This window comes from Halichoerus grypus, chromosome 7 (genome assembly GCF_964656455.1).
Source record: "Halichoerus grypus chromosome 7, mHalGry1.hap1.1, whole genome shotgun sequence".
NCBI lineage: Eukaryota > Metazoa > Chordata > Mammalia > Carnivora > Phocidae > Halichoerus > Halichoerus grypus.
This window is the reverse complement of record NC_135718.1, coordinates 76,228,282-76,254,865: the sequence shown is the minus strand read 5'-3', so window position 1 is coordinate 76,254,865 and position 26,584 is coordinate 76,228,282. Positions and strand designations below refer to the sequence as shown.

At 46.3% G+C, this 26,584-nt stretch overlaps 1 protein-coding gene across 20 annotated transcripts in view; it reads right to left on the bottom strand.

The window, feature by feature from the left end:
- Window positions 1-996: 996 nt before the first annotated feature.
- CHRM3 (cholinergic receptor muscarinic 3) overlaps window positions 997-26,584 on the bottom strand; it is a 479,705-nt gene continuing 454,117 nt past the window's right edge. For 6 of the 20 annotated variants that reach the window (XM_078077757.1, XM_078077758.1, XM_036066813.2 and 3 more), the window contains 4 exons: window positions 19,443-19,467; window positions 18,711-18,910; window positions 18,060-18,167; window positions 6,808-8,862 (listed from right to left, as the gene is read on the bottom strand). In XM_078077757.1, coding sequence (XP_077933883.1) covers window positions 7,071-8,862; window positions 18,060-18,167; window positions 18,711-18,871 — 2,061 coding nt within the window. In that variant the 5' untranslated portion in view covers window positions 18,872-18,910; window positions 19,443-19,467 and the 3' untranslated portion in view covers window positions 6,808-7,070. Of the gene's footprint in view, window positions 1,836-4,621; window positions 4,924-6,807; window positions 8,863-9,993; window positions 10,162-15,862; window positions 15,987-18,059; window positions 18,168-18,697; window positions 18,911-19,442; window positions 19,468-26,584 lie in introns of those variants that run through there. The other 14 variants (XM_078077765.1, XM_036066826.2, XM_078077764.1 and 11 more) reach the window with 11 other exon arrangements.

Below are 26,584 nucleotides of genomic sequence, written 5' to 3'. Positions count from 1 at the left end.
TGAAGAGGCAGTGTTTGGTTTCTATGGCATGTGCTATGCAGAATAGCCATAAATTAACCAAGCAAGACATTAAAAAAAAATTCATGTCTTTTGCTAAGAGTAACTTCAGTTTGTACCTACACTTGTAATAATTTTAAAGGCAAAGTAATGAAATACAATGCTTGATTTTTATTTTTGGTAAGAAAACATTTCTGATGGGTCCAAGGAAATGAACAAACAACTCTAAAAAAGGGGGAAAAAAAAGATAAGGGGCACCTGGGTGGCTCAGATGGTTAAGTGACTGCCTTTGGCTCAGGTCATGATCCTGGAGTCCCAGGATCGAGTCCCACATCGGGCTCCCTGCTCAGTGGGGAGCCTGCTTCTCCCTCTGACCCTCCTCCCTCTCATGCTCTCTGTCTCTCATTTTCTCTCTCTCAAATAAATAAAATCTTAAAAAAAATTAAAAAAGGAAGATAAGCATTTCTTTTGAAAGCAGAAAAATATTTCTGCTTGTTGCTTAGGAACACTGCATGAGCTAATAATCATCACATTTCCCTTAAGTTACTTTCCCAGCTCGGTGACCCCTGAGTACGGCAGCAGCACGGGGCCGGGGTGCAAATAGTCCTGATAAATATGCATCTATGGATCATAAGGGGTTAATATTAAACATTCAACATTTATTGAATGTCCACTCTGAAAGGAGGGGAATAAAACTCCTTGTTAATGAATTTATCTAGAGAGAAGTAGGTTTCCTCACCTACACTCTTGGAATAAGGATGGTGTGTGTAGAGACATTTTATGCATGCTTAATGCACACCCCTAGACACGTCATTGTGCGCGTTTTGGGTTGTGACAACAGCAGTCTTGGTTGCTGAAGAAAATTCTAGTGTATATAAAAAAGAAAGAGTAGTCAGTGCAAATACCAGCCTCTTCAAGAATGAGCCCTTCGGCATGTTCTTCCTTTCACAGAATAAACAGCTCCTGCCGTGCAGAGTACAAAGCAAGCCAACCACATCCTTTGTTTATTAATAGTTTTATTTCCTTATTTTCACTGTTAAACTTGGGGGATAATATCACCACAAAGTTGCAGGCATCATTTTATAGTACAGATGATGGACGTATTTTCAGGAGAAAGAATGAGCGTGGCATGGGGGGGGGGGCACCTGAAATGCCTCCTGAGGAAGGGGAGGGACCACCAGGTCATAAAAATGGGTAAAATTCAGTGCCTTTGGTAAAGATGTGGACACTATTTTGGATGCAACTATGATACATGCCTTTTGCTTACAAAGCAAATGTAGAGCCATCATCTTTGTTTGGATAGTGGTTTCTCACTACATCCTCATGAACGAGAAGGGTGTGATCACCGGACGCATCACAGATGCTGCCCACAAAGCTTCCTGCCCACAGAAATCAACGTGCTCACTCCCCAACTTAGGGAGGCCTGTTTTCATTTAATTATCCCTCAGACCTGCACCAGCTTAGTTCCCGTGTGTTTAAAAAAAAAAGAAAAGGGGTGTTGCTCACAATGTTGCCTTCCATGGCTCCAAGCACAAGCCCCAAGGAAGTTTCTCTGGAGGGTCATAGGTGGGAGGCTGAAGAGCCCGGGTACTGGATGAGGAAGGGATTAAGAAAGGACTTTTGTTTCGTTGCTTGCAGAACAGAATGGATTCTCTCCTAACTTCCCACGCCAAGCAGAACTGCATGTGGACCAGGTTTTACGCCCAACGACAGATCTTCACTTGCACAAACGGAAAACATATCTTCCCGGCCTCTGCAGGCCCTGTCAGTACTTCTCCTACTAGGACGGCCAGGGAGGACCACAGAAGTTCACGAGTCTGGTAAAAAGTTGCCAAGTTCTAGGGATAAAAGAGAGAGTTGATTTTTTTTTTTTCCCTTTCTTTATTCTTCATTATGTCAATGACTTCAAGTCTGTTTAAAATATTTCTGCTTGTTGCTTAAGAACACTGCATGAGCTAATAATCATCACATTTTCCCTTAAGTTACTTTCCCAGCTCGGTGACCCCTGAGTACGGCAGCGGCGCGGGGCCGGGTTGCAAATAGTCCTGATAAATATGCATTCTATGGATCATAAGGGGTTAATATTAAACATTCAACATTTATTGAATGTCCACTCTGACAGACACTGGCCCAGCCACGGGAGGCAGACAGATGCCTAAGACCCGCTTTGTATCGTCCGGGAACTCACAGAATTGAGGATAAAAATAGTTTGGGGCTCAGTGTACAAATCGCAGAATTGTTAAGTATTTTGGACTTCGAGAAGGAACGATAAGAGACTTTTATATTCTGGGGATAATTTTTTTTTTTTAGGTTAAGATAGGGTTCCCGGAGTCTGATTTGGGTGAGGAAAGTGTTAATAATACTTCTCTGTCACGGAGCCTACGACTTCCTTTTCCATTTGCCTTTTACGTAGGATGTCTCGTGCAACTCAAGAGTGGGGGTGACCCCAGCCCAGACCAGAGCAGGAGGGTCCGGCCTCCGTGCTGAGTCTCTGTGATTCCGCTACCACCACCACAGGCCTAATGTTCTCCTGAAGCATTGGTTCCTACCCAAGCATTTGGGGTCCACGTCTACACATCCAAGTTCCCTGTCTACTCGTGTGTGTGAGGCTGTGAATGTAACTACATCCACTCAACAACGTCAGGAACACCTGCCCGTGTTGGAGCCAGCATGGGGCAGGTGCAAACGCCCACAGCGTAGAGTCGCTTTATTAACTTGTCTTTGTTTGGTTTTTGTTCTTTGGTTTTTGTTGGTCCTTCAGCAGCCTCCTTTTTCGGGCAGTAACACTAAAGCTGGAGAAAGAAGACGGAAATCTCTGGTTCTAAAGAGGCCTGGGTTACTGTCCCCAGAGCCAGCCTCTTGCATCTGGCGCATTAATCCTGGTGGAGGCTGAGCATCTACCAATACAGTCGTGGTAGCCCAGGGAGAGAGAGCACATGGCTTCCGTCCGCAGAGGGAAGCTGAGAAACTGTCCTTGAACCTTAAGTGCGGGCTGGATGGCTCACTGCTGAGCCGAGCCCGGTGCACACTGCAGTGGAGGGAACGTGCTCTTTTAGAGGAGGAGATAGAAGGCTCGAAGAAAGGGTTAGTGTTTTGGGTGCCGTGCTCTGTGGTTTCGGTCCCTTTAGGGGAGCTACAGCGGCTCTGTGTGCAAGGCCGTCAGGCCTCAGGTGGGTCCTGGGCTGCAGGGGCATTTCGAACAGTCCAACCCCGGGCTCACCAACAAACTGTGAGTCCCTTAGACTCTCTTGTCTTGAAATGTAAGGAAATAACTGCTGGATCTCTGAAGTTTTCAGGTGTTCATCAGATACACCATTTTACACCTGCCCCCGTGCCTCAGCTTTGATCTGTTTGCTATTAGGGGGCAAGTTCAGATGCTTTCGTGTTGTCGATTAGGACAAACATCTGGAGACAACCCAGGGAGTGTAAGCAACGTGCATGGATGCACAGCACAGGACACGTAAGTCTCCGGTGACAGATCTGGGCCGAGAACTCAGCCCTTCACACCCCCCGCCATGCTAAGTTTAGTGCTTCTTTGTGCTACCTTCGTTCGTCCTCTGAAGCTGCTAGTGATGGACCGTCTGATTTCTCAGTAATATGTCCCTATCTGGTAAGTATGGGACTCCCAGAGCGATCCCCAGTTTTGTGTGGTCTGTATCCGCCTCCTCCACCAGCGTGAGCCCTGGCGCCCCTCTTCCCTCCTGAGGCCACCCTCTGCATCGGACTCGGCCCTCCCGTTCCTCACAGGTGATGTCCAGGGGCTCTCATCCCTCTCCAGAGCCATGAACTTGCCCATCTTCTGCAAGGGTGGTTGACAGAGAAAACAGAGATGCTTCTAGATCTTTACCCACTGCAGCCTCTAATGCATAATGATGCTTTCCTGTTTGTTTTCTCTGTCAGAGTGTAGAACTATTATATGTGAAAGAGTGAACAGAAATGGGCGTATTTTGAGTCAAGGCTGGATTTAAGGCAAGGATGATTCAGGATAATATGGAGAACCAGCAGAGAGACCACAGGTGGGGGATGGGCCAAGAAGAGAGCGAAGGGAAATAGGGGACCAGGCAGGTCACTTCTGTTATCCATCTGGTAAGGCCTGGAGAACAGAGGATGGGAGAATGGATGTGCGTGCATGCGTGTGTATGTGTGTGTGTGTGGGGGGGTGTTCTTCATGTGCGGCTTATTTTAGGCTTAATTATTTTGCTCTTTTCATTAAAGTGAATAATCACGAAAGCTCTGCAAACCTCATTCATGTGGAATAACATAGGTTGAGGATGGAGACATTTTGAACTTATGTAAATGCCAAATACCTTCTCTCATGACAAGCCCTTTGGGAAATGCACGTGTAGCTCTGTCCAGTTATAAACACTCCTACCTCTTTGATCACCCGTATCCTAACCCCCATATTCAAGAATCTGTTTTTCTTATTTTTCTTCTCTGAAAACATCCTAAGAGTTGGCCATATTTTTCTACAAACACAATCAGTAGTTAGCATGGAAAAGCAGCTTTCATTTAAAAACAGGAAAGGAGAGCTAGAGGCTTGGAGTAGTTTCTTTTCTGCCGCCATCAGCATTATAAAAGGACGGGGGTCGGGAGAGGGTCAAATTCAAGCAGAACTGCTACTGACCTTTGCAGTTAATGCCCAAGCTCTGGGGGGGCTTCTCCCATTCTCACAGGTAATGCTCTCCAGTTTTGTTGGAAATACAGGAAACAGCCCTTTGGGAGGAAAGCAGGACAGGAGTTTCAAAAAGAAGGGGAGTTCGGGAAGTCCTGGGACACTCGAATCAGCATTCACATGTTTATTCGTGCTGGGCCACCCGGAGTAGGACAGTAGAGATTCCGTTGCTCACCAGACGTTCCACAGGTGGATCACAGAACATTCCGTAGTTTGCTCTATGCGTTAGAAAATAGTCTCTGGTTTTTCTTGTTCTTTGGTTGAATGTGGGCCAAAAAAAAAAAAAAAAAAAAGATTCTTTTAATTATGCTGATCTGCCTTTTTTTTTTTTTTACCCTTGTCATGTGATTTCAAACACCACGGTGGAGGGTTGCTTCGTGCATTGTCCATCAGGTTCCACGAAAGAATGGTTTTCACCGTTTCCGTCAGAGTTACAGTCAGCCTTTTATTCCCCAGGAGTCGGGGGCTCGCCGCCGCCAGCAGGATGCCCATGGCCTTCTCCTCAGCCTCGTGCAAAGCTCCACAGACTGCACGGCTTGCTCGGGGGACGGGGGGGGCGGGGGGGACCTGAAAGAATCCCTTTCGAGGGACACCACGGCCGAAGACCGAAGAGTAATATTTGTCAACATTAAATAGACACTTGGTGAAGTATACATAAATATTTCTTCATCTAAACAGAACACGAAATTAAATAGTTCAGAAACACAGACACTCTACTGAGTCTACTGTTGTCACCTGTAAACACCAGCTCACACTGAACACAGAAGCAGCTTCTACCCCGGCCCCGGGGCCAAGCCACGAGGCCCTGTACAGAGGTGAGGTTTCTTCTCGGCGCCCCGCCCTCCCGCCCCCCTCCCCGCCCGCTCCCCACACAGCCCCTGCGAAAGGAAAAGAAGGAACCCCAACAACCACAGCAGTGACAAAAAGGACAAGCAATGGCGGCCCCCCTCCCCCCCCACCCCCAATACAACATTGAGCTTTTGGATCAATTTCAAAGGAGATACAAAATCATTTTTTTTCGAAACATAAGGAAATCAGCTTGAAGCAATACTTTTCAAAGTGTTAATACTTTCTTCAGAGGACACGTGAGTTCCCAAACCCCGCCCGTGACTGGGTGAGGGTCACACGAGGAACCCCGGAAAGCACTGGCCACAGCTAGGTGACACAGGTGGAAGCCCTTTTGCATTTGGAAGGGGCCAGGTAGCAAGACCTCCAACGCCACGTTCTCCCCTGGGGTGCTCTGCCATAGATCCTGCTGCGTGTGACATTCAAGCGTGACACTGAGTTTCAAGCAGCTGAGACAGCAGAAATTTTGTGGGGCAACATTCAGATTTGGATGATTAAATTCAACCCCGCGGACGCGGTTCGTGGTTGGAGCTCAGAGGGGCGCCGGTTTGCTGGAGCTCTGTCGAGATCAGCAGAGCGCACGGCTTACACTCGGAGTCTGGCCCAGCCGCCGGGCTGCACCTGCCTTGGAGGCGGGCCCGGCCGCTCTGCGCACCCCCGCCGGGGGGCCGGCTGCCCGCGCCTGCGTATTCCCCAGGGTGGTTTGTGGGAAAAAAAAAACAACCCTGGTTTCCCAAACATTACACTGGGTTTATTTCACTTTTATGTTGTGTTAGGATCCTAAAGAACTTCAGTTACCAAAGTACTGAAAGCTTATATTGCAAGAAAACTTTGCCAGCTCAGTGATTCCCACTATATTATATACACTGTGTGTGTGTGTGTGTGTGTGTGTGTGTGTGTGTGTGCGCGCGCGCAGCTCGCTCTCTCACACACACACACACATATTTTTATTGGTATGGAACTGGAACTGCACAAAACAGTACTTTGCAAGAATCAAGTCCACAAATAGAGTTTAACAACACACCAAAGAAGACAGGAAAGCTCTATTGGGACAAGAAGGTTCAGCTCTGTAGCGTATGAAATAATTTCCGAACCACGAATGCGCTAGCCTGACGTGTTCCACGTGGGCTCTGGGTCGACCCGCGGGGGCTCCTCGGGAGGAACGCGGCGGCCGGCTCTGCTGGTGACGCTCAGCCGAGATCCCAGCGCTAATGGGAACTCAGAGAACCCAGCAGATCAATTTGGCTGTGGAATTGCTGTGAGACACATTTTTTTTTTTTTTCCTCTTTGAGAAAAAAACCACCTAAAGTCTATTTCGGAAGAAATTTCTTTATATTCAGGAATATGCTTTTTTTTTTTTTTTTTGCTGAATCGGTATCTGACTTACTATATTAAAATGGGTTTATTCAGTGGGTCAGTAAACAGGCAGCTTCCTTCATCTCTGGGTGATTAAAAAAAAAAAGCCCAACAACCCATTTTCATCACCGCCGGGCATCGCCCGTACCCTCCGCCGGCGCCCTCCCGAGGTTTGCGGGTGGCGGTGCGCTCGGCCGCCCTACAGGGCCCGCTCGGGCGCGCGCCTGTGGAAAGCAGCCGCCTGCCCGTGCGGGTACGGCTGCTTCCGCCGCCTGCGCCGGCCGCACCGGCAGAGCAGCAGCGTCTTGAAAGTGGTTCTGAACGTTTTGTTACACAGCGCGTAGCACACGGGGTTCACGGTGCTGTTGATGTAGCACAGCCAGTAGCCCAGATTCCAATAGGTTTTGGGTATGCAGCTGTCGCAGAAGGTGTTCACCAGAACCATGATATTGTACGGGGTCCAGGTGATGATGAAGGCCAGCAAGATGGCGCTGAGCGTCTGGGCCGCCTTCTTCTCCTTGATGAGCGACATCCGTTTCCGCTTGGTGATCTGGCTTCGGGTCTTCAGAGCGAACCTCTTGGCCAGAGTGGCTTCCTTGAAGGACAGAGGTAGAGCGGCCGTGGTCTTGCCCGCCGAGGAGTCGGCCTCGGACGCCTTGGCCGTGTCCGCGGCTGACTCTAGCTGGATGGGAAGTTTGGAGAAGCTTTTCGGAAAGCCGGCCCCATCGTCCATGCTCTTCTGGGCCTGCAGCTTGCCGGCTCTCCTTTGCAGGTCGGCCGCCCCCAGCGCCTCGTCGGGCACCTGCAGGTTGTCCGAGGAGGGCAGTTTGGTGGAGTTGAGGATGGTGCTGTGGCCAGGCAGCTTGAGCACGATGGAGTAGATGGCTCTGGTCTCCGAGCCGATGTCCTCCTCGTCGGAAGAGGCGGAGTTCTCCAGGGAGGCGGCAGCGTCGTTGTTATTCCAGCTGTCGCTGCTGCTCTGGTCGGGGTCCATCTGCTCGGCACTGGCCTTCCAGCTCTTGGTGGCAAACCAGAAGTGGCAGCGACCGTACTTCCTCCGGGCCGAGCGTTTCAGGCTCTGCTGTTGCAGCTCGTAGCTGCTGCAGCTCCGAGAGCTGCCCGTGGGGTGGACAAAGTTCTCGGCCTCCGCGTCCGTCCCCGAGGCCTGCAGCCCGGCGAGCTCTTTGGTACGTTTTTCCGTTTCCTTATAGATCCTCCAGTATAAAATAGTCATGATGGTGACAGGCATGTAGAAGGCAGCGATGGCCGTGCCGAACGTAATGGTGGGCTCGCTGAGGAACTGGATGAAACACTCGCCAGGTGGCACAGTCCTCTTCCCGACAAAGTACTGCCAGAAGAGGATGGCGGGGGCCCACAGGACGAAGGAGATGACCCACGCCAGGCCTATCATCACGCCAGCTCGTTTGGTTGTTCGTTTGGCTCGGTACGTGAGCGGCCGCGTGATGGAGAAGTACCTGTCGAAGCTGATGACCAGAAGGTTCATGACGGAGGCATTGCTAGCCACGTAGTCAATGGACAGCCAGAGGTCGCAGGCCAGGTTTCCTAGAGCCCACCGATTCATGATGATGTAGGTGGTAAACAGATTCATGGAAATGACCCCGATAATCAGGTCAGCACAGGCCAGGCTTAAGAGGAAGTAGTTGTTGACCGTCTTCAGCTGCTTGTTGACCTTGAAGGCCACGATCACCAGGATGTTGCCGATGATGGTCACCAAGGCCAGGACACCCGTTAGGAAGGCGATGAAGACCACCTGCCAGATGGTGTGGCCTCCCAGCGGGTCGCTGGTGGTGCCATTGGCAGAGGAGAAATTCCCAGCTGCCCGAGAGACGTTGTAGCTGCCGAAGTGAGGGGCCGTGCCCGGGGGCAGCCCGGCATCCGAGGGGCCGCGCACCCAGGACGAGCTGATATTTGGAAACAAAGGCGAGGTTGTACTGTTAGTGTGCCAGCTCATTGTGATTCTCGGACATAGTCTGGGGAGAGAAGAGAGAGAAGACGCCATTAGGAGCACAGTCTGCCTTCCTTGGGTTGGTTCTTCGCATTGCACAGCTTTTAAAATACGTGGAAGACCTCTTACAGGATGCTGACTCTCAGGCCAGAAACACCCAGTTCTTTCTCTTACTCCAAGGGTGAGGAGCCTGGAGCCGGGAGAGACTGATCTGCTTGAGCACAGCTAGCAGGTGGCGTGCACCGCCCATTGTTCTTTCCGCCCACATTCTCCTTACTCCTCAGTATATACCGCATACACTTCCACATCATGCGCTTATCCAACAAAATCTTCCTTCTCTTATTTTAAAGAGAAGGGGGGAATAGGAGATGCGTCTACGCTACTTATGTGGCATAGCTTTATCCTCGTGCTACGCGATAGACTGATCTTATCCACCAGCATTTTATCCAGCCGGGCGTGTGCCTCTCCCAGGCTGGAGGCGAACGCAGCGTTAAGGAGACGGCAAGCGTTTAAGCCTCCCTGGCATGAGCAATATCAACCAGGAACAAGGGAGGTAACAGGTGTAAATCACTTCACATTGTATCACCTCCTTAAGATGCGGATAGAAAAGCAGTGTATTGGTTCTGTGTAATGGTTGATAACGGCATACGAGGAAGCTGTCATATGCTTGATAATATGCAGGATCTCTACCAGAATATTCTGAACTGACCAAACCAGTGTTGGGTATTTCCAGTATTAGATAGTTTCACTTCGGCAACGAGAAAGTATTTCAGCACCCACATGCACACATTTGTGTACAAAGACTTGCAAAGCTGCAACTAGTTCTTTCAAACCCTTGTTAACCAAAATATATAAATAACTATGGATCATTACGGTGAGTGCATCACCGGGAAGACCCCCTAGGCTGTCTTGGAAAGCTTTGGGTGAGACCCGCCCCCTCCCCTCAGAGCCTCCACGGTTGTTGGCCTACGGACGCTCACGTCACCAGCCACGGTGGACTTGACCCAAAACCATTCCTCAACAAGTGTCATTCTGTGAATTCAAAGTTTGATAATCCTAGCAAAATACTATTGGGAACACTTGTGTTGTGTTTAGGCTCTTGATCTAAAAAGCGTTCAACTATAAACTTTTACATACAAATATGTACACGTATCACCTGGCAAGAGCCCCTCATCAAGCCTTTAGACATCGCACGTCAGACTCTCTCAACAGAGAGCCGTCAGATTCACGCACAGCCTTCTGGAGTGGCCTCAGCGTGTGGCAGGAAGACTTTGCAGTCCCAAAGGCATAGGTTCAAAGCTCAGGTGAGCCGCTTCCTGGGGGTGGGATCTTGGGTATGACTTAACTGTTTTGGAGTACCAATTGCCTCATTGAAAAATAGGAATGAAACGTTCTGTATAGTGGAATAAACTGTTGAGAAATTTAACTTAGAATTCAATAGTAAGTGGTCAAAGGAACTTTGTTTCTCACCGAAATGTTTTAATATATGTCCAGTGCTTAGTACAGAGCCTGACACAGAGCTGTGTGCTACAGAAGCATAGGGTCTATTGTTATTTTACTATTCTTATTGAACAGTGAACTCACTTTGCTTTGGCTTTCAGGATGCTCATAGCTCAACACAGTGCAATAATAAATGATCAACAGATGAATGGATAAAGAAGATGTGGCATATATATACACAATGGAGTATTATGCAGCCATCAAAAAAACCTGAAATCTTGCCATTTGCAACGATGTGGATGGAACTAGAGGGTATTATGCTAAATGAAATAAGTCAGTCAGAGAAAGACATGTATCATATGACCTCACTGATATGAGGAATTCTTAATCTCAGGAAACAAACTGAGGGTTGCTGGAGTGGTGGGGGGTGGGAGGGATGGGGTGGCTGGGTGATAGACATTGGGGAGGGTATGTGCTATGGTGAGCTCTGTGAATTGTGTAAGACTGTTGAATCACAGACCTGTACTTCTGAAACAAATTATTATTTGTTAAGAAAAAAAAAAGAAGATAGTAGGAAGGGAAAAATGAAGGGGGGGAAATTGGAGGGGGAGACGAACCATGAGAGACTCTGGACTCTGAGAAACAAACTGAGGGTCCTAGAGGGGAGGGAGGGGGATGGGTTAGCCTGGTGATGGGTATTAAAGAGGGCACATACTGCATGGAGCACTGGGTGTTATACGCAAACAATGAATCATGGAACACTACATGTAATGTATGGTGATTAACATAACATAATAAAATTTAAAAAAAAGAGAATATAGATTGGACACTTCCCACATGATAGATGTTGTGCAAATCACCATATACTTTATCTCATTTAATCCTTTTTTTTTTAAAGATTTTATTTTATTTATTTGACAGAGAGAGACACAGCGAGAGAGGGAACACAAGCCGGGGGAGCGAGAGAGGGAGAAGCAGGCTTCCCGCCGAGCAGGGAGCCCGATGTGGGGCTCGATCCCAGGACCCTGGGATCATGACCTGAGCCGAAGGCAGACGCTTAACGACTGAGCCACCCAGGCGCCCCTATCTCATTTAATCCTTAAAATAATCACAGTTTATAAGAAACAGAGACACAGAGAGTTAAGTAATGTGTCCAAAGATCAAGCTAATGAGTGAAGGAGGAAGGGGGGAGAGATTCCCACCCAGATCATCTTGAGCCCACCACCTCCGCGTTGCACTGTGATGTTGCTCTAACTGTCCACCAGCCTATCCAGATGCTGCATACAACTAGCCTCTCTCAACTGGCTAAAACTCGTTACACACCTCTTTAAAGTGGAATTAATGTGCATTTAAAGTTAAATGAGATACTATTTGTCACGTAAAAGATGAGCAAAATATAAATGATTGGATGCAGGCAGTGTTGACAACAGTGTGAAGGGAAGAATTTTGTGGTCTTGGCTACAGTGTAAATTGGTCAACAATGTGAAAGGTAATTTAGCAGCATCTGTAAGAATAATACACAAATTCCCAGATCCCAGGAGCTGATAGTGTGTATGTGTAGTATATATGTATTGTGGGTGCATGCATACATACACATAAAATACATAAATGGTTGGACGTACACAAGCACACACATATAATTTTACATGCACTTACATACATATATACACTTATATATATAGTTATATATAGTTACTTATATATATAGTTACTTCAGCACTATTTGAAATAGTAAAAAAAAAAAAATCGTCTAAATATTTTAACCTGTTTTTCTATTACAGAGAAGAATAGTTTAAGGACGTCTGGTATAATCCATAGATGAAATCTCCTACAACGCACTAATTTCCAATTATAGGTGATGGATGGAGTTTTTTTTTTTTTTTTTTTTTTTTAGATTTTATTTATTTATTTGACAGAGAGAGACACAGCGAGAGAGGGAACACAAGCAGGGGGAGTGGGAGAGGGAGAAGCAGGCTTCCCGCCGAGCAGGGAGCCCGATGCGGGGCTCGATCCCAGGACCCTGAGATCATGACCTGAGCCGAAGGCAGACGTTTAACGACTGAGCCACCCAGGCGCCCCTGGATGGAGTTTTCTTCCTTACTTCTTGTCACTCCTCTGGGTTTTGTTGGGTGTGGTCAACTCATCCTTGTCTCTACCTTGCTCCCACTGAGCGATGTCCATATTTGGGAAGAGCTACATGCTGTTTGGGTACTCAATTGCATTTAGGGTTTCTTCCCGGATGCAAATGTGGAAGATCTATCTGCTCTCTCCCTCCACCTGGTTCCCAGGTTCCCATAGTTCCTAAAGCGCGTCTGCCCATCTTCCCCATCACACCTGCACCCATATGGATAGATGAGAACAGACCTGTCTTGAACCAGACACCTTAGCTCGACGTCCTGTCTCTGAGGTTAACAGACACTTCCTCCTGGGGAGGCGAGGTGTCCCTCTGGTGTCCTCCCCAACATGTGCTCAGAGGAGTATTACTTTTTTCTTCACATGATCACCCTTAGTCCTGCATTTCTCTTTTACCTTCTACACACTCTGTGAACAGCTTTCTCTCCCCAACATCTTTCATTCCAAAGCTTCCAGGACATAGTGGCTAAGTTTCTTGTCCATGCCTGGGTTGGACTGCAGCCCATATTACATTCCTCCCTTCTTCCTGCTTCCCCTCCCCACCACAGACCCTGCTGTGTGCTGTGAATCTCACATAACCTCCCACAGCGCCTTTTAAAATTCTTAAAACACCTTCTAAGTCTCTGCCGTCATGTCCCATGGAGCTGATCATGTCTGGGGACTGATTTTCTTATAAGTAACTGTAATGGCCAATAATCCCAGTGCTTTGTATTTGTGTTGATGATACATCTGTCTCCTCTCATCTTTGTTTCTTCTTGTCAATGTCATGCAGTAGATATCTCCTCTTTGGGGCATCAGGCCCATGGTCCTGACCCCTACCTCAGCAATGGGCCTGAAGAACATGCAAACAGGAGCAGTAAGAGTAAATTAAGGGAGCTGATATGGATTCTGGAAAGAGAGAGGGTAATTCTCTGTTCTCTGGGATTTCCAGGTGCTGGTGACATATTTATATCCTCATGGAAAATCTGAGAAGCCAGCAAACATAGAGAGAGAGAGATGGCAGGCAATGTGAAGCATGGAGACAGCATGATCATGTCTTCTCAAAAAACCTGGATCTAGCCACTCCTGAAGTGAACCCTTCCCCCTTGACCTTGCAGGTTATGGGAGCCAACCATTTCCTTTGTTGCCTATGCTATTGAGATAGGTTATTGTCATCTGCAGCCAAACAGTCCCAGTTAACGTAAGCGCCACTCTCAACATCAACACTTTTTATTGAACCACTAGTAGCTTTAGGTCATTATGATTGGTGCCATTGAATTCAGTAAATCAGGACTCCCCCCTCCATGGACTTACCCCCTATTTGAGATATGGCATATTAATAAAATAGTTTTTAAAAAGCACCAAGTATTTTAGGCAATGTCAGATTGCTCCCTGCAGGTAATCATATTATGTTTGTAAAAAATCAAGAGCCAATTAATTTGCTCAGCTGACCAATGTTAGTGAAGAATGTAAGTATGAATTTTAGAAATATGCCTTAGATCAATTCTTCTCTTTTGGTTCATTTCATCCTGTGATCTGGAGAGCACCACAAATTATATAATATTCCATTCCAATTCTCTTTGTTGGAACACAGAATATAAAAGAAACCAAAATTGAGTCCTACCCATGGGTGGGACTCGCTCTCTATATTGGGTTCATTAAATACCCGTTCTGGGGCTCCTGAAGCCTAGCGGCTTCTTGGCTAATCACTAGAAACTCTGTGAATCACAAACTGTTAGACAGGTGATCTTTGACCTAAATTCTTTGGCATATCTACCAGTGGCCATTGTTCTCTTTATAATTCAACACCAATTCAATATCGAATGCCCCTTAAAAGTGTCAGATATGTGTTTTTTCTTATTTTAAAAATATTCTCATCTCTGTCCATCATACCATGGATATAGATTGTGAACTGAGCAAAAATTTTACCGTTCCAAAAGGACCCTTCAAGGAGAGTAACCTGTTATCCCCCCATGTGATACAACATCCAAAGGACAATAATAAGTCAATAGTTAATAATCACGCATTCACTCCAAATAACTACACTTGTCTCCTTCTGATATCTTCATGCAAGAAAGCAAAAAGAAGGATGTGAATCTGGTAGGTGAACATGTCATCAAGGAAAAGAAAGCCTTTTGAATAGGAAATGGAAATTATGGGCAAAGCACATTATTAAAACCTGTTATGACCTATAGCTGTGAGGGGAGAACTGTCTAGGAAATCATGGGCACTCCTCTGAAGCTATAATACAATGAGATGTATGAACATCACTTCTATTAATAAATACGATGCTGATGTTATCAGTAATAACTTTTCATTGGAAAGCAGTGAAGAGTAGTTGAAGAACCATGGTCTTCAGAGCCTGTTTGATTTGGGTTTGAGTTTTGGGTTGGCCGAGAAAGAGGGCAACCTTGGCCAAAGGCCTGACTTCTCTGGGACCACATTTCTTCCTCTGTAAAGATGAATTACCTATGTGGAACTACAAAGGACTCCGAAGAACCAAAACAATCTTGAGAGAGAACAAAGCTAGAGACAACACAATCCCTGATTTAAAATATATATCACAAAGCTATCGTAATTAAAAGAGTATGATACTGGCCTAAAGACAGACATAGAGACCCGTGTAACCAGAAAGAGTGCTCAGAAATACATCCATGTATATATGGTCAAATGATCTTTGACAAGGGTGCTGAGAATACACAACGAGAAAAGGACAGCCTCTTCCACAAAAGACGTTGGGAAAACTGGACAGCCGCAGGCAAAGGAATGAAACTGGACCCCAATCTTATACCATACACAAAAGTCAACACAAAAACCAACACAAAATGGATGCAAGACACTTACACATAAGACCCGCAACTATAAAGCTCCTAGGAGAAAACACGGAGGATGAGCTTCATGACACGGTTCTTGGCAATGCTTCCTGGGTATTCACCCACAAGCACTGAAATCAGCATCTTGAAACGCCCTCAGCACTCCCCTGTTCATCGTAGCGCTATTGACTGTAGCCAAGACAGAGAAACAGACTAAACATCTATGGACGGATGAACGGATGAAGGAAATACGGTGCGTGCATACGCGGAATACTTTTCAGCCTTAAAAAAGGCAAGAATGCAGTATGTGACAACATGCATGAACCATGAGGACATTGTGCTAAGTGAGATGAGCCAGTCACACAAGGACAAATACAGCGTTATTTACCTAGCCGAGGTGTCTGAAATAGCAGACCGCATAGAAGCAGAGAGTAGATTAGCGGTTACCGAGTGTGGGGGGAACAAGGGAACAGGAAACTCCTTATTCAGGGGACAGACGCGATGCAAGCTGAGTATGGGCAGGAGACGTCCTGCACCGCATTGGGTCTGCAGCTAACAGCACTGCAGTGTGTGCTTATATTTTTTTTCAGGAGGTAGATCTTATGTTACGTGTGCTTATCACCAGAAAACAAACAGAACCCATGGAATGCCACCACCTACTCTCTGTGGGTTATGAAGAGGCCAAGAAACGTGGTGTGGTGAGCTAATTCTTGGGGGTCTTCACCGATCTGCTGCTCGCTTTCCACCAAGGCCAACCTCTCGGGTCCTCTACGTTGGGTTGTTACTGCAAGAACACAGGGAGACCATGCTCAAAGTCTGCTTTTTATTTTATTTATTTGAGAGACAGAGACAGAGACAGAGACAGAGGGAGAAGCAGACTCCCCACTGAGCAGGGAGCCGGATGCGGAGCTCAATCCTACGACCCTGAGATCATGATCTGAGCCCAAACCAGAGTTGGATGCTCAACCGACTGAGCCACCCAGGTGCCCCTCAAAGTTTGCTTTTTAAAGTAGACTTGAAACACTCCGGTAGAGACAGAACTTTAAACATTGCAGTCTTTAAACATCAAGGAATGGTGTACTGGCCGAAACATTAGGCAAATGCGACAGGTGCCTCCTGACCCCATTAAAGTAAATACATTGATACAACTACTACGAAAAGGTGATTCAGCTGGATCAATGCCATGGAAAAAGTCCACCACACCATGAGTCAGCAGTTTAATTTCTAGGTATCTGTCCTCTAGAAAGTCTTGCATATAGTAATACACAAGGGGACTTACATAGATGTTGGCTGAAGCATGTGTTGTCATGATAAAACTTAGGAAAAGTAGAAGAACATCAGTTTGACAGTGGATAAAAGAAATCTGGTAATAAAGGGGAATATGGCAGAAAAAAGTTTATCTATCGATCGATCATCTATGTATGTATGTATGTATCATCTCTTGACTTAAACATAAGGCCTGAAGTTATAATTCCAGATGAAAACACAGGGGATAAGCTTCATGACTTTGGTCTTGGCAGAGCTTTCATGGCTGGATACATACATATATAGAAAGTTACAGATGTATACATGAATAGAGAAAGTTTTAAAAGCTCTAAAAATATATTGTTGAGTAAGAAAAAACAAGTTGTGGGGTGATGAATAAACATGATATGATTTAGGTAGCAACAAAACACATACAAAAATAGTGATATCTTATATAGATATTTGTATGTTTATTTTATTATTATTTTTAAGATTTTATTTATTTATTTGACACAGAGAGAGAGAGAAAGCACACAAGCAGGGCGAGAAGGAAAGGGAGAAGCAGGCTCCCCGCTGAGCAGGGAGCCCAGTGTGGGACTCAATCCCAGGACCCTGGGATCATGACCTGAGCTGAAGGCAGATGCTTAACCGACTGAGCCACCCAGGCGCCCTGACATTTTATGTTTAAAAGTCTCATAAAAAGACAAAGATGCAAATCATACATTGGCAATGACGTCTTGGATGGGGAAGACGATGCGGGTGAGGGTGACGGACACAAAAGGTTTCAGCTTGATCTGTAATGTCCCTAATGAGAAAAATAGACATTTCCAAAGCCAGAGGGATGCAGGGAAGAGAACTGAGGGGCAGATCCTGGAATCTTGCCCTCCACCCTGACGCTGGTTCTCCATGAGGAGAGGGTCAGGAAGAACCACACCTGAGGACTGGTGATAGTAAATAGTAAATGAATGTTGTTGTAAGCTGCTAAGTGTGTGCTGATTCCTGATGTGGAATGGGGCCTGAAAATGGAGATTTAAATTGTTATATAAAAATAAAATTCCGGGGTGCCTGGGTGGGTCAGTCGGTTGAGCATCTGACTCTTGATTTTGACTCAGGTCATGATCTCAGGGTTGTGGGATCAAGCCCCGTGTCGGGCTTCATGCTGGACGTGCAGCCTGCTTAAGATTCTCTCTCTCTCTCCCTCTGCCCCCACCTTGCAATTTCTCTCTCTCTCAAAAAAAATATAATAAAGTAAAATTAAAAATAAAATTCCTTACTCCCTTATCAGAGTATTAATGGATTGAAAAGATGATATTACACTTCATGCATAAATGGCTCATGTCCTATCTGACACAGTACATCCTTGTCCTTCTGTCAGTCATGGACCTTCTCTCCCTACCGCTGTGGGGAACTTTCTTCCCTCGTTCCCCAGAGCGGACCTTCAAAACAGCCATGTCTCTGCACAGCACACATCTTCTATCCCCAGCCCGAGTGGGGTGCATTTCTGGTGCCCCCGTTCTCTTCACAGCGAAGCTGGATCTAGTAAGGGGGTGTCCGTATGTAGCCAGGGAACAAGATCACCTCCTCCTCCCAACTTTCACTCAGGTCCCATTACCTGAGACATTTTCCATAACCTTCTCCCTGCCTCTGTGCCAGACTCATCTTCTTAAAAGCATCCTCATGCTGTGGAGGCTCAACAGTGGAAGTCTGGCCAGTATGACATCTGAGGAAAGTAATCAGAAGGTCATAACAGCTTCCATAAAGAATATCTAAAAATACTTATTGAACAAAAAAGTCACCTAATATCTTTCCTCACATACACCTGCCATTTTATAAATAGTATGCAATTTCCTTTTTTTTTTTTTAAAGATTTTATTTATTTATTTGACACAGAGAGAGACAGCGAGAGAGGGAACACAAGCAGGGGGAGCAGGAGAGGGAGAAGCAGGCTTCCCGCTGAGCAGGGAGCCCGATGCGGGGCTCGATCCCAGGACCCCAGGATCATGACCTGAGCCGAAGGCAGACACTTAACAACTGAGCCACCCAGGCGCCCCACTATGCAATTTCCTAAGAACCAGGGGTCCTGGGTGAGATCCACATGAAATGATCAATGTGGGCCTTCTGTTTAAGGTGCTCTCCCTGAGAGGGGGGTAGGATTTCCATGCACCATACTCTTCCTCATCCTGACTCAACAGCCTCCATGCTGTAGAGCTTGTCCGTTTCGAATCAAGGGAGTTCATAATCTTTGCTCACTGGATTGACTTACACTGGCGAGGAGACCAAAGGAAGCCGTGCTTTTATCTCAACACGATCCTTCCAGTGGGTGTTGCCTTGAACACCTTCACTCCTGGATTCTGGGAGGAAGGCCCTCGCCTTCCATGTGGATTCCTCACATCTGTGCATAGGTAGGTTGGTTCTTGACTTCATCTCCGAGTATATATTTTTCCAGACCGTTTTCACTATGTTCTATTTACAAGCACATACAGAACCGATTCACTGAGTTTTTCAGAAAAGAAGTCAGAAACCAATTAGTGGGCCAACAGGAGAATAAAAAAAGAAAACACACAGTGGAACAGGGCATGGTTCCGAAGACTTCTGTTGAAGACACACATATTCATATATGTGGTCATGATGTAAGATGGAATTTGTACTGTGGGTCCTGGTCAGCAATGTTTGAAAGCCACCGCCGTGGGTGGCTTGGCATCTTTCATTAATATTTAAAATGAGAAAGTGAAACAAAATGTGAAGTAACTCTTTGAGGATGCTAAGTGTAGGGGGAAGGGAAGGATCCCTCTGAGAAACATATTCCCCCTTAGTTGTAGAAAACATTTTCTGGGATTATAAATCTGTAAAATCTCTAGATAGTGTTTTAAAATTTAAAACATGTAAATATCCAACGTGAAAACACACGTGCCAGTGCTTAGGGAAACCTGGAAGGGCAGTGTAAGTGTGAGGCATGTTTTTAATGATGAATTCCTAGAGACAAAAGTCCTCTTACTTTCTATAAGCCGTCCTGGCGGTACCTGTTCTGGAAAAAAAAAAAAAAAAAGGATTGGGGACTGTCAATGTGTAAGCCTCCCGAAATGATGAAAAATGTGCAAATTAATTTCTTCCAGAAGTCTAAATTAATTCCACTTCTATTATTCTTATCACTATTATAATCGTGACAAATTGTGAAAAATCATGCAAAAACCCCAAAATACCTCTGCAGTTCACAACCACGCTTTTTCCCTCAGATCAGTTATTTAGTGCTGCCTCCGTATTCAGAACCCAGTACGCATCATTTTTCAGGGCTTGTTGTGGGTCTCCCTTCGCCTTCTTTGCTATGAGGGTCTCTGTTGCCGTCATCATTCATTACCATCTGCAGCCACTAAAAGGACTTTGCCCAAAGCTGTGTGGGTCGGGGAGACGCAATACCAGAGCCAGCCACTAGGTGGCAAAGTCGAATCGGAGAAGAACCTCTGCGGGCAGGTGCCCAGAGGCAGCGCGTTTCCCGGGCTGGTGACCGGGAACCTCCGCTTAGCTCAGTCATGCAGTCCCTGGAGGATATCAAAGAGGGTCAACAAATCCCCTGCAATCAAACGTGTTTTTAAAGGGAATCCAACCTTTGCAGACTCGCAGTCAGAACCAAACTTTGTGAACTGAGCTCTTGTTATTCATTTTGAGCTGCCAGGAGGAAAGATGTGCCCTAATATGGTGCAATTGCTCATGTCGCGAACAGAACATTCCGGAATGCCAAAATGGGAATCAAATTCCACTTAAAAAAAGACAAAGCTTGTTTTTAAAAAGTCGATGTATCATGCTGCCTCCCTTGGTTGCTGCCTTTCAGAGGTTTTAGGCAATTTGACCACAAAAATGAAGGACGCTTGGCAAAGTATTTGCATCGCTACTGCTTATGCATGACAGTCGCTGCTGAAATCACAGGGTTTTACCTCAAAAACAAAAGTCTACATTGGACTCATGATCTGCATCAGCACTCTCAAGCCCCAAACCTTTTGTTAATAGAATTTCTAGCCAAACAGCAAGAAATAGAAATCAAAGGAGAAGTAGTTTTTTTAAACACACATCAGGCCCCTTTGCCCTGAGGGGCCAACTCCTTACCCCAGTCCTTACTCTTTTCTGAGGGTAAACGAGGAAAGGAGTGTGTCCGGATCCTGCCCACTGCAAGCCTTCAGGATCTAAGATTCACTTATGAGTTCTTCAAACAACGGGTAAGGAACAGTGCTTGTAAACTAATCAAAGCTAATATAATTGCAGAAATAATTCTGATGAAAAAATTTAGTGAAAACAGTCATTTGGACTACATATTTCTCACATGAACCCTGAAAGCACAGCTGACAAACTCTTTTGGCTTGATATTTATGTTTTAGGGTTGCTGAAGCTAGACTAGTTATGATTTCTTTTCAAGATCTGTATTTATCAGAGTACTTATTTTTGTATCTGGACATATTTCTTATATCTGATTTCCTTTTAACCTTCAGCCTGTTTGCACTCCCCCTTCTGCCCCCCAATTCCCACAGGTACTGAAGGGAGCAGAAGTCACTTGGAAGGCGTGCAGACAAGGGTGCCCCCAAGCCTTGCCAGAGCACGTTAGGGTTAGGAAACATCCCCCTTCTGCCCTGTGAGCAATTGCCTGAGCACTCTGATCCTGCCTCCTCATCTATAAAATGAGGATTATCCTACTTGAGGATTAGCTAGAATGTATAGAAAACACTCAGCATAGCCTGACTGGTCCATAGCAGTTCCTCAACACCCGGTAAGACTCGTAAGTTTCTGTTGTTGTTAGTTCGATTTTATAGAATGGCTTTTTCAAGGCTAAACAAGAGCCAAGCTTTGTTGAGTTCTAAACCCAGGGCGACTGTGCCCCCAAGGGACACTTCGCAATGTCTGGAGACATTTTTCTTGTCACCAGTTGGCAAGAATGTGCTACTGGTGCCTGGGGGTGGGAGGGAGGTCAGGGATGCCGATCAACATCCTACAAGGCACCGGACAACCCCCTACAACCGAGGAGAACTACCTGGCCCGAGAGGCCAGTAGTGATAACAGAGATCCTGAAAACTGTAGCATCCCATTTTCCAGGAAAATCTGGACCATGTCCTGGCACTCTTCAAGAATCAGCTCACATTTAATTCCTCTGGAAATCACACTTTCCACCCTCCCCGTCCGCTGGAATCCACCTCGTCCTACTTTGTTCAGCTCTTCCACCGTGATTTGAGATAGTCCGTGTGTTTGAGTGCTTACCGCGCCTCGGACTGGGGAGACAGTTCTTGCTCCCCAGAAACCACTGGTTGGAGACACCATCAACTATGTTAAATCGGTGCGATAGAAGGACTAGCGTCAATAATCAGCTTTCCTTGAGTCAGCAAGGAGGTGGCAAAGGAGAGGGAGGGTATTTGGTGAATCTCGAGAAAGAAAACGCCAGGCTGCCAAGCAGGAAAGAAAGAGCACAGCGTTCCGAGTAGAGGGAACAGCCTATGCAAAGTGTTGCAGGCACATCCTACAGATGCTCCCATCAGAGCACACAGTGTTACAAGTTTTCTCTCTCAGTACACCGCAGGTGCCTTGAGGGAAGGTTCCACCTTCTCCCGCTCGACGTTTTACTCTGAGATCCACCACAGATTCTTACCCCTAGCAGACCCAGAAGTGTTGCCTCTGCTCCAGTGTAACTGGGATGAACGCAGTTACACTTAGGGCAGGGGCATTTATGATAGGAGGGCTCGAGGAGGAGATGCAGGTGCAGGGAGGGTAAACAGGTGGCAGGAAGGCAGAAACCGAGGCTGCATTTGGTGAGCAGCAACTCGAAGGGAAGGTGAGCCGTGGGCTCCGGAGGTGACGGCGGGGAAGGTGGAGAAACCACCCTGGTCTCTCACGACCACTTCAGATCCTGTGCCACTTGGCGGGGGTGACCCAACAAGATACAGAATCTGTGCAATCTGGTTTTCAGGACAGGAAGGTGATGTGGCTGGGAAAGAGGGATCTCCATCGTCAAGGGGCTGAACCTCTTCCACTGCGGAGAAAGATGAGTTCTCAGCCACCCTATCCCTTCAACTGTCCCTCTGTGATGGGCACAAGGCAAATCCAGTCTCCTGGGAAAACAAGCACCACAGATTATTTTGTGATCATTCTTTGCTGCCCCTGACCGAACTCTGGACCTCACACCAGTGACACTCGTCGCATCCCCTGAAGGAGCGAGGATGGAGGTGACTGTCTGGGTGTGGGTCCTACCTTGTCATTTCTGAGCGGTGGGACTTCTGAACCCCGAGGATCAAGCACCGGAAAATTAAGAATAATAACACCGTGTGGTTGTTAAACACATTCAAGGAGATAAAAGGTAAAGCAAGGGACACAATTGCCATTGCTCAGCAGGTGTGTAACAAGGGGTCCTCTCTCTCTGGCTACGTGATCACACCCAGAGCTGACGCCCCTGGGATGTGCTGGTTCCTGGGTGGCCATGCAGGCTGTGCTATTCCCGCTCAAACATTTGATGCATCGCTTCTTGTATCTACACATCTTCATTTTACTATTAGTTTGTAAATTCTTGGGGGCAACGTAAAAAGACATTTTTACTTTTTTTTTGGAGTTTCCAAGTCTGTCTTAGAATCCATAACCACGATAGAAGTAAAGCAGTTCCTCTGTAGTTAACATGTTCTGTGGATCGGTATTTGATGCATATATAATAAGGGAATATGAATAATATTCACTTTTCATCTTTTTTAAAAATATTTTATTTTATTAGAGAGAGAGTGAGAGAGCACGCGAGCCGGGGGAGGGACAGAGGGAGAGTGAAAGAGAGAGAGAAGTAGACTCTCCACTGAGCACAGAGCCCGATGTGGGGCTCGATCTCACAACCCTGAGATCAGGACATTGAGATCATGACCCAAGCCAAAATCAAGAGTTGGACGTTCAACCGAATGAGGCACCCAGGCGTCCCTCACATTTTCTTATAAAAGCAAATGAGGCAAGAAAAAGACATAGCGAAACTGTGATTCCTCTCAATGACTTGAAAGCAAAAAAACCCTTAGGATCAAATGAATTCTACTGAAAAAGAGGCAGAAATGGGGAACGGGGAGAGTTAATTTCCAGTCACAGGAAAAAAAGCAAACATGCTGGCAAGACGGCTCTGGGATGCTCCCGAAGAATTTATGTGTGGCCGAGACATTCACAGGCATTGTGGGAGGGAGGGAAACAATGGAAAGGAACACAAGACCCCACAATTTTCGTTTGAGTTCTATTGTCCTTTCAGGGACATGCCTTGTAAGTTCTTTCTTCATAACTTTAAAGACAGCCATCGTGATGACCCAGGGGCTGTGGGTTTTGATCTCTGTTTCCCTCCCACCACTGCCGTGGGTAACGTCTGTCCTCCAGGGAGCCAGGCGCTCCTCCAAGTACCGTGTATGAACTCGTGTATTCCTCACAGTCATCCCACGATGGGGGGACTGGCAAGCCGTCCACCTGAAGCTCGAGGAAGCAGGTGCACTAGCTGGTGCAAAGACTTGCCCGGGTCCCCCTGCTAATTACAAGATGCAGATGCGGCCAGATCCCTGTCTTTTCCTAACCTCAACCCTCCTAGGGGGTCGGCTACGAACTAGCGATTTCCAAATAATACCTAAATGTATAAAGCATAAATTCGGTCCTCTTGCCCTTGTCTCTCCCACTCCCAGTCCCTAGAGGTAACCACGTAGGTAACAGTTTATTTAGTAAGTAAATCTTTGTTAGATGAATGGATATGTCCTTCCAAAATGTGTTCTCTTGTGACATTATAGATGTATGTTTTTAAGCACTCACAATGTGCCAGGCACTGCTCTCTGTGTTTATACATATATTAAGCCATTTAATCCTCACAAGAATCCTGTGAGTTAAGAGTCTTTTATTTAATGGCCAGATGAGAAAACGAGTGGCACAGAGAAGTGAAGTGACTGGGACAGGGTCACACAGCTTCTAGGTGACAGAGTGAAGATTTGAACCAAGGCAGTCTAACCCAAGATATTGCTCCCAACCACCCAATGGGTATTATGTTGTCTGTCTGGCTATTTTTTTTCCTTTAACAATATATCGTGGACATCTTTCTCGTTCAGTGCAAATGTATCTACGTCACCCATGCTTAAAAGAAGCCCAAGAATATAAAGAGGGGCCCATCTGGGATTCATCTGCCCCTACGACCTTGACTCAAAAGGAGTTTTCAGGGCAGGAAAGTGCACGAGACACAGTGTCCACTGAAGATTCTAACTCCTCTTAAGTGAAATGTTGCCGAGCGCAGTGCGACTGTGGCCATTGCAAATCTTTACAATAGCCCGGAAAAAGAAAATGGCTGGTTTCCAGACTCATTTTCCCCAGTTGCTCCCCTGGAATCCTAGTAAGAAGGCAAAGGGCCATGCGTTCACGTTCACAGCAGCTGGCCTCTGACCGTCCAGCCCACGTCACAAGGCCGAGCAGAAAATCACATAAATGAGCAGACACGGAAGGACCCTGATGACAAAGAAGACGCACGGGGGCTCGAAAACACTAACCTCCAAGAACAGCGACAGAGTTTGATGAAAGAAAATGGAAATAAAATTCTTCAAGTATGATAAAGCATAGGAAAGAGACTGCTGTGTTGAAAGTACTACCTTTCTGTTAAAATGAAACAATGGGAACAGAAACTGTGAGAATTAAGTAAAATAGTAAAATGTATATTTTGGCACAGCCTGGACAATTAAATATTAGAAAACAATGATCTCTTGTTTTGGATTTCCTGAAACCAAATGGAAAGTAGAGCTCACATCACTATTAATTCTGGCTCCATGGGATTAAAAACAAAGAGGCAAAGGAATAAGGTTGAACCAGTTCAACAAAACAGGGCGAATCCTTATTCTAAAACTCGAGAGGAATATGGATGGGAAAAATTAAATACCAGAAGTATGAAATCAATAAAATGAAAAGATGTATTTAGGCAGAAAAGAAGAAATTATACTAAGGATTCGGAATACAAGCAAAACAAAATATAACTTCGGGGTGAGTGTTGAGGTTTGGTGCCTGGAATTATTTTTAGAAATCCCCATCAAACCACTTCCTCTGAGCGATCCGGCGCTTGCTGTCAGGGCCTCGCTTAGGGGTCGAGGCCTGGAGGGTTCCTGGCTCCAATAAGTTCAGAAGCATCGTGTCTCCCGCCTGCCCCTGCGATCCGGGGGGCAAGGAATGGCACCCACATACACGTGTAACCCAGCAGGGGCGTGAGTCGGAGCCAGACCCACCTGCTCGCCCAGTGTGCACACCTACAGGACCTCCCCTCTGAGGCTTGTGTTTCTCTTTCCTCCGGTAATACCCGTAAAGCGTATGCTTCCGTGGCCTTGATGTGAAGTCTCTATCTGTGGTCCCTGTGAACCGCATCTTACTGTTGACCTACAAAGCATCGAACGCTTTATAGAATTAATATACCACCGTGGAGTGGCCATGCTTCTCGGAAGGACGAAATCAAGGTCATAAGGTGAGAATGAATCCCGGATGGGCCCGCTTTCTGTTCTTCGGCTCCTTCTAAGCATGCATGACATAGGGGCGCCTGGGTGGCTCAGTCGTTAAGCGTCTGCCTTCGGCTCAGGTCGTGATTGCAGGGTCCTGGGATCGAGCCCCGCATCGGGCCTCCTGCTCAGTGGGAGGCCTGCTTCTCCCTCTCCCACTCCCCCTGCTTGTGTTCCTGCTCTCACTATCTGTCTCTCTCTCTCTGTCAAATAAATAAATAAAATCTTAAAAAAAAAATAGTATGGGTGACATAAATACATTTGCACCAAACGAGAAAGATGTCCACGATCTATTGTTAAATGAAAAAAAAAAAAAAATCTTGCCAACTCCCGGACCCAAATGATTTTAAAGTCCTTATGATATCGGTGCTTCCACATGTCACATCACATTAATACTGGAGACCGAGCAGCCGTGTTGCACAGAGCTGTGTATCGTGCTGAACTGTTCTCCTTCGGCGTGTACGGCAGGACCTGTGACATGACCACTTCTACAATAATGGGTCATACAACCATCTACTGAGTGCCTACTCCCTATGCGGCGTATTTATTATATATATATTCTAAGTATGTATTTATTCATTAGGGTAAGTCCTCGTAATAACTCTGTAAGACGGATATTCTCAGGATTTTATGTTTGAGAAAACAG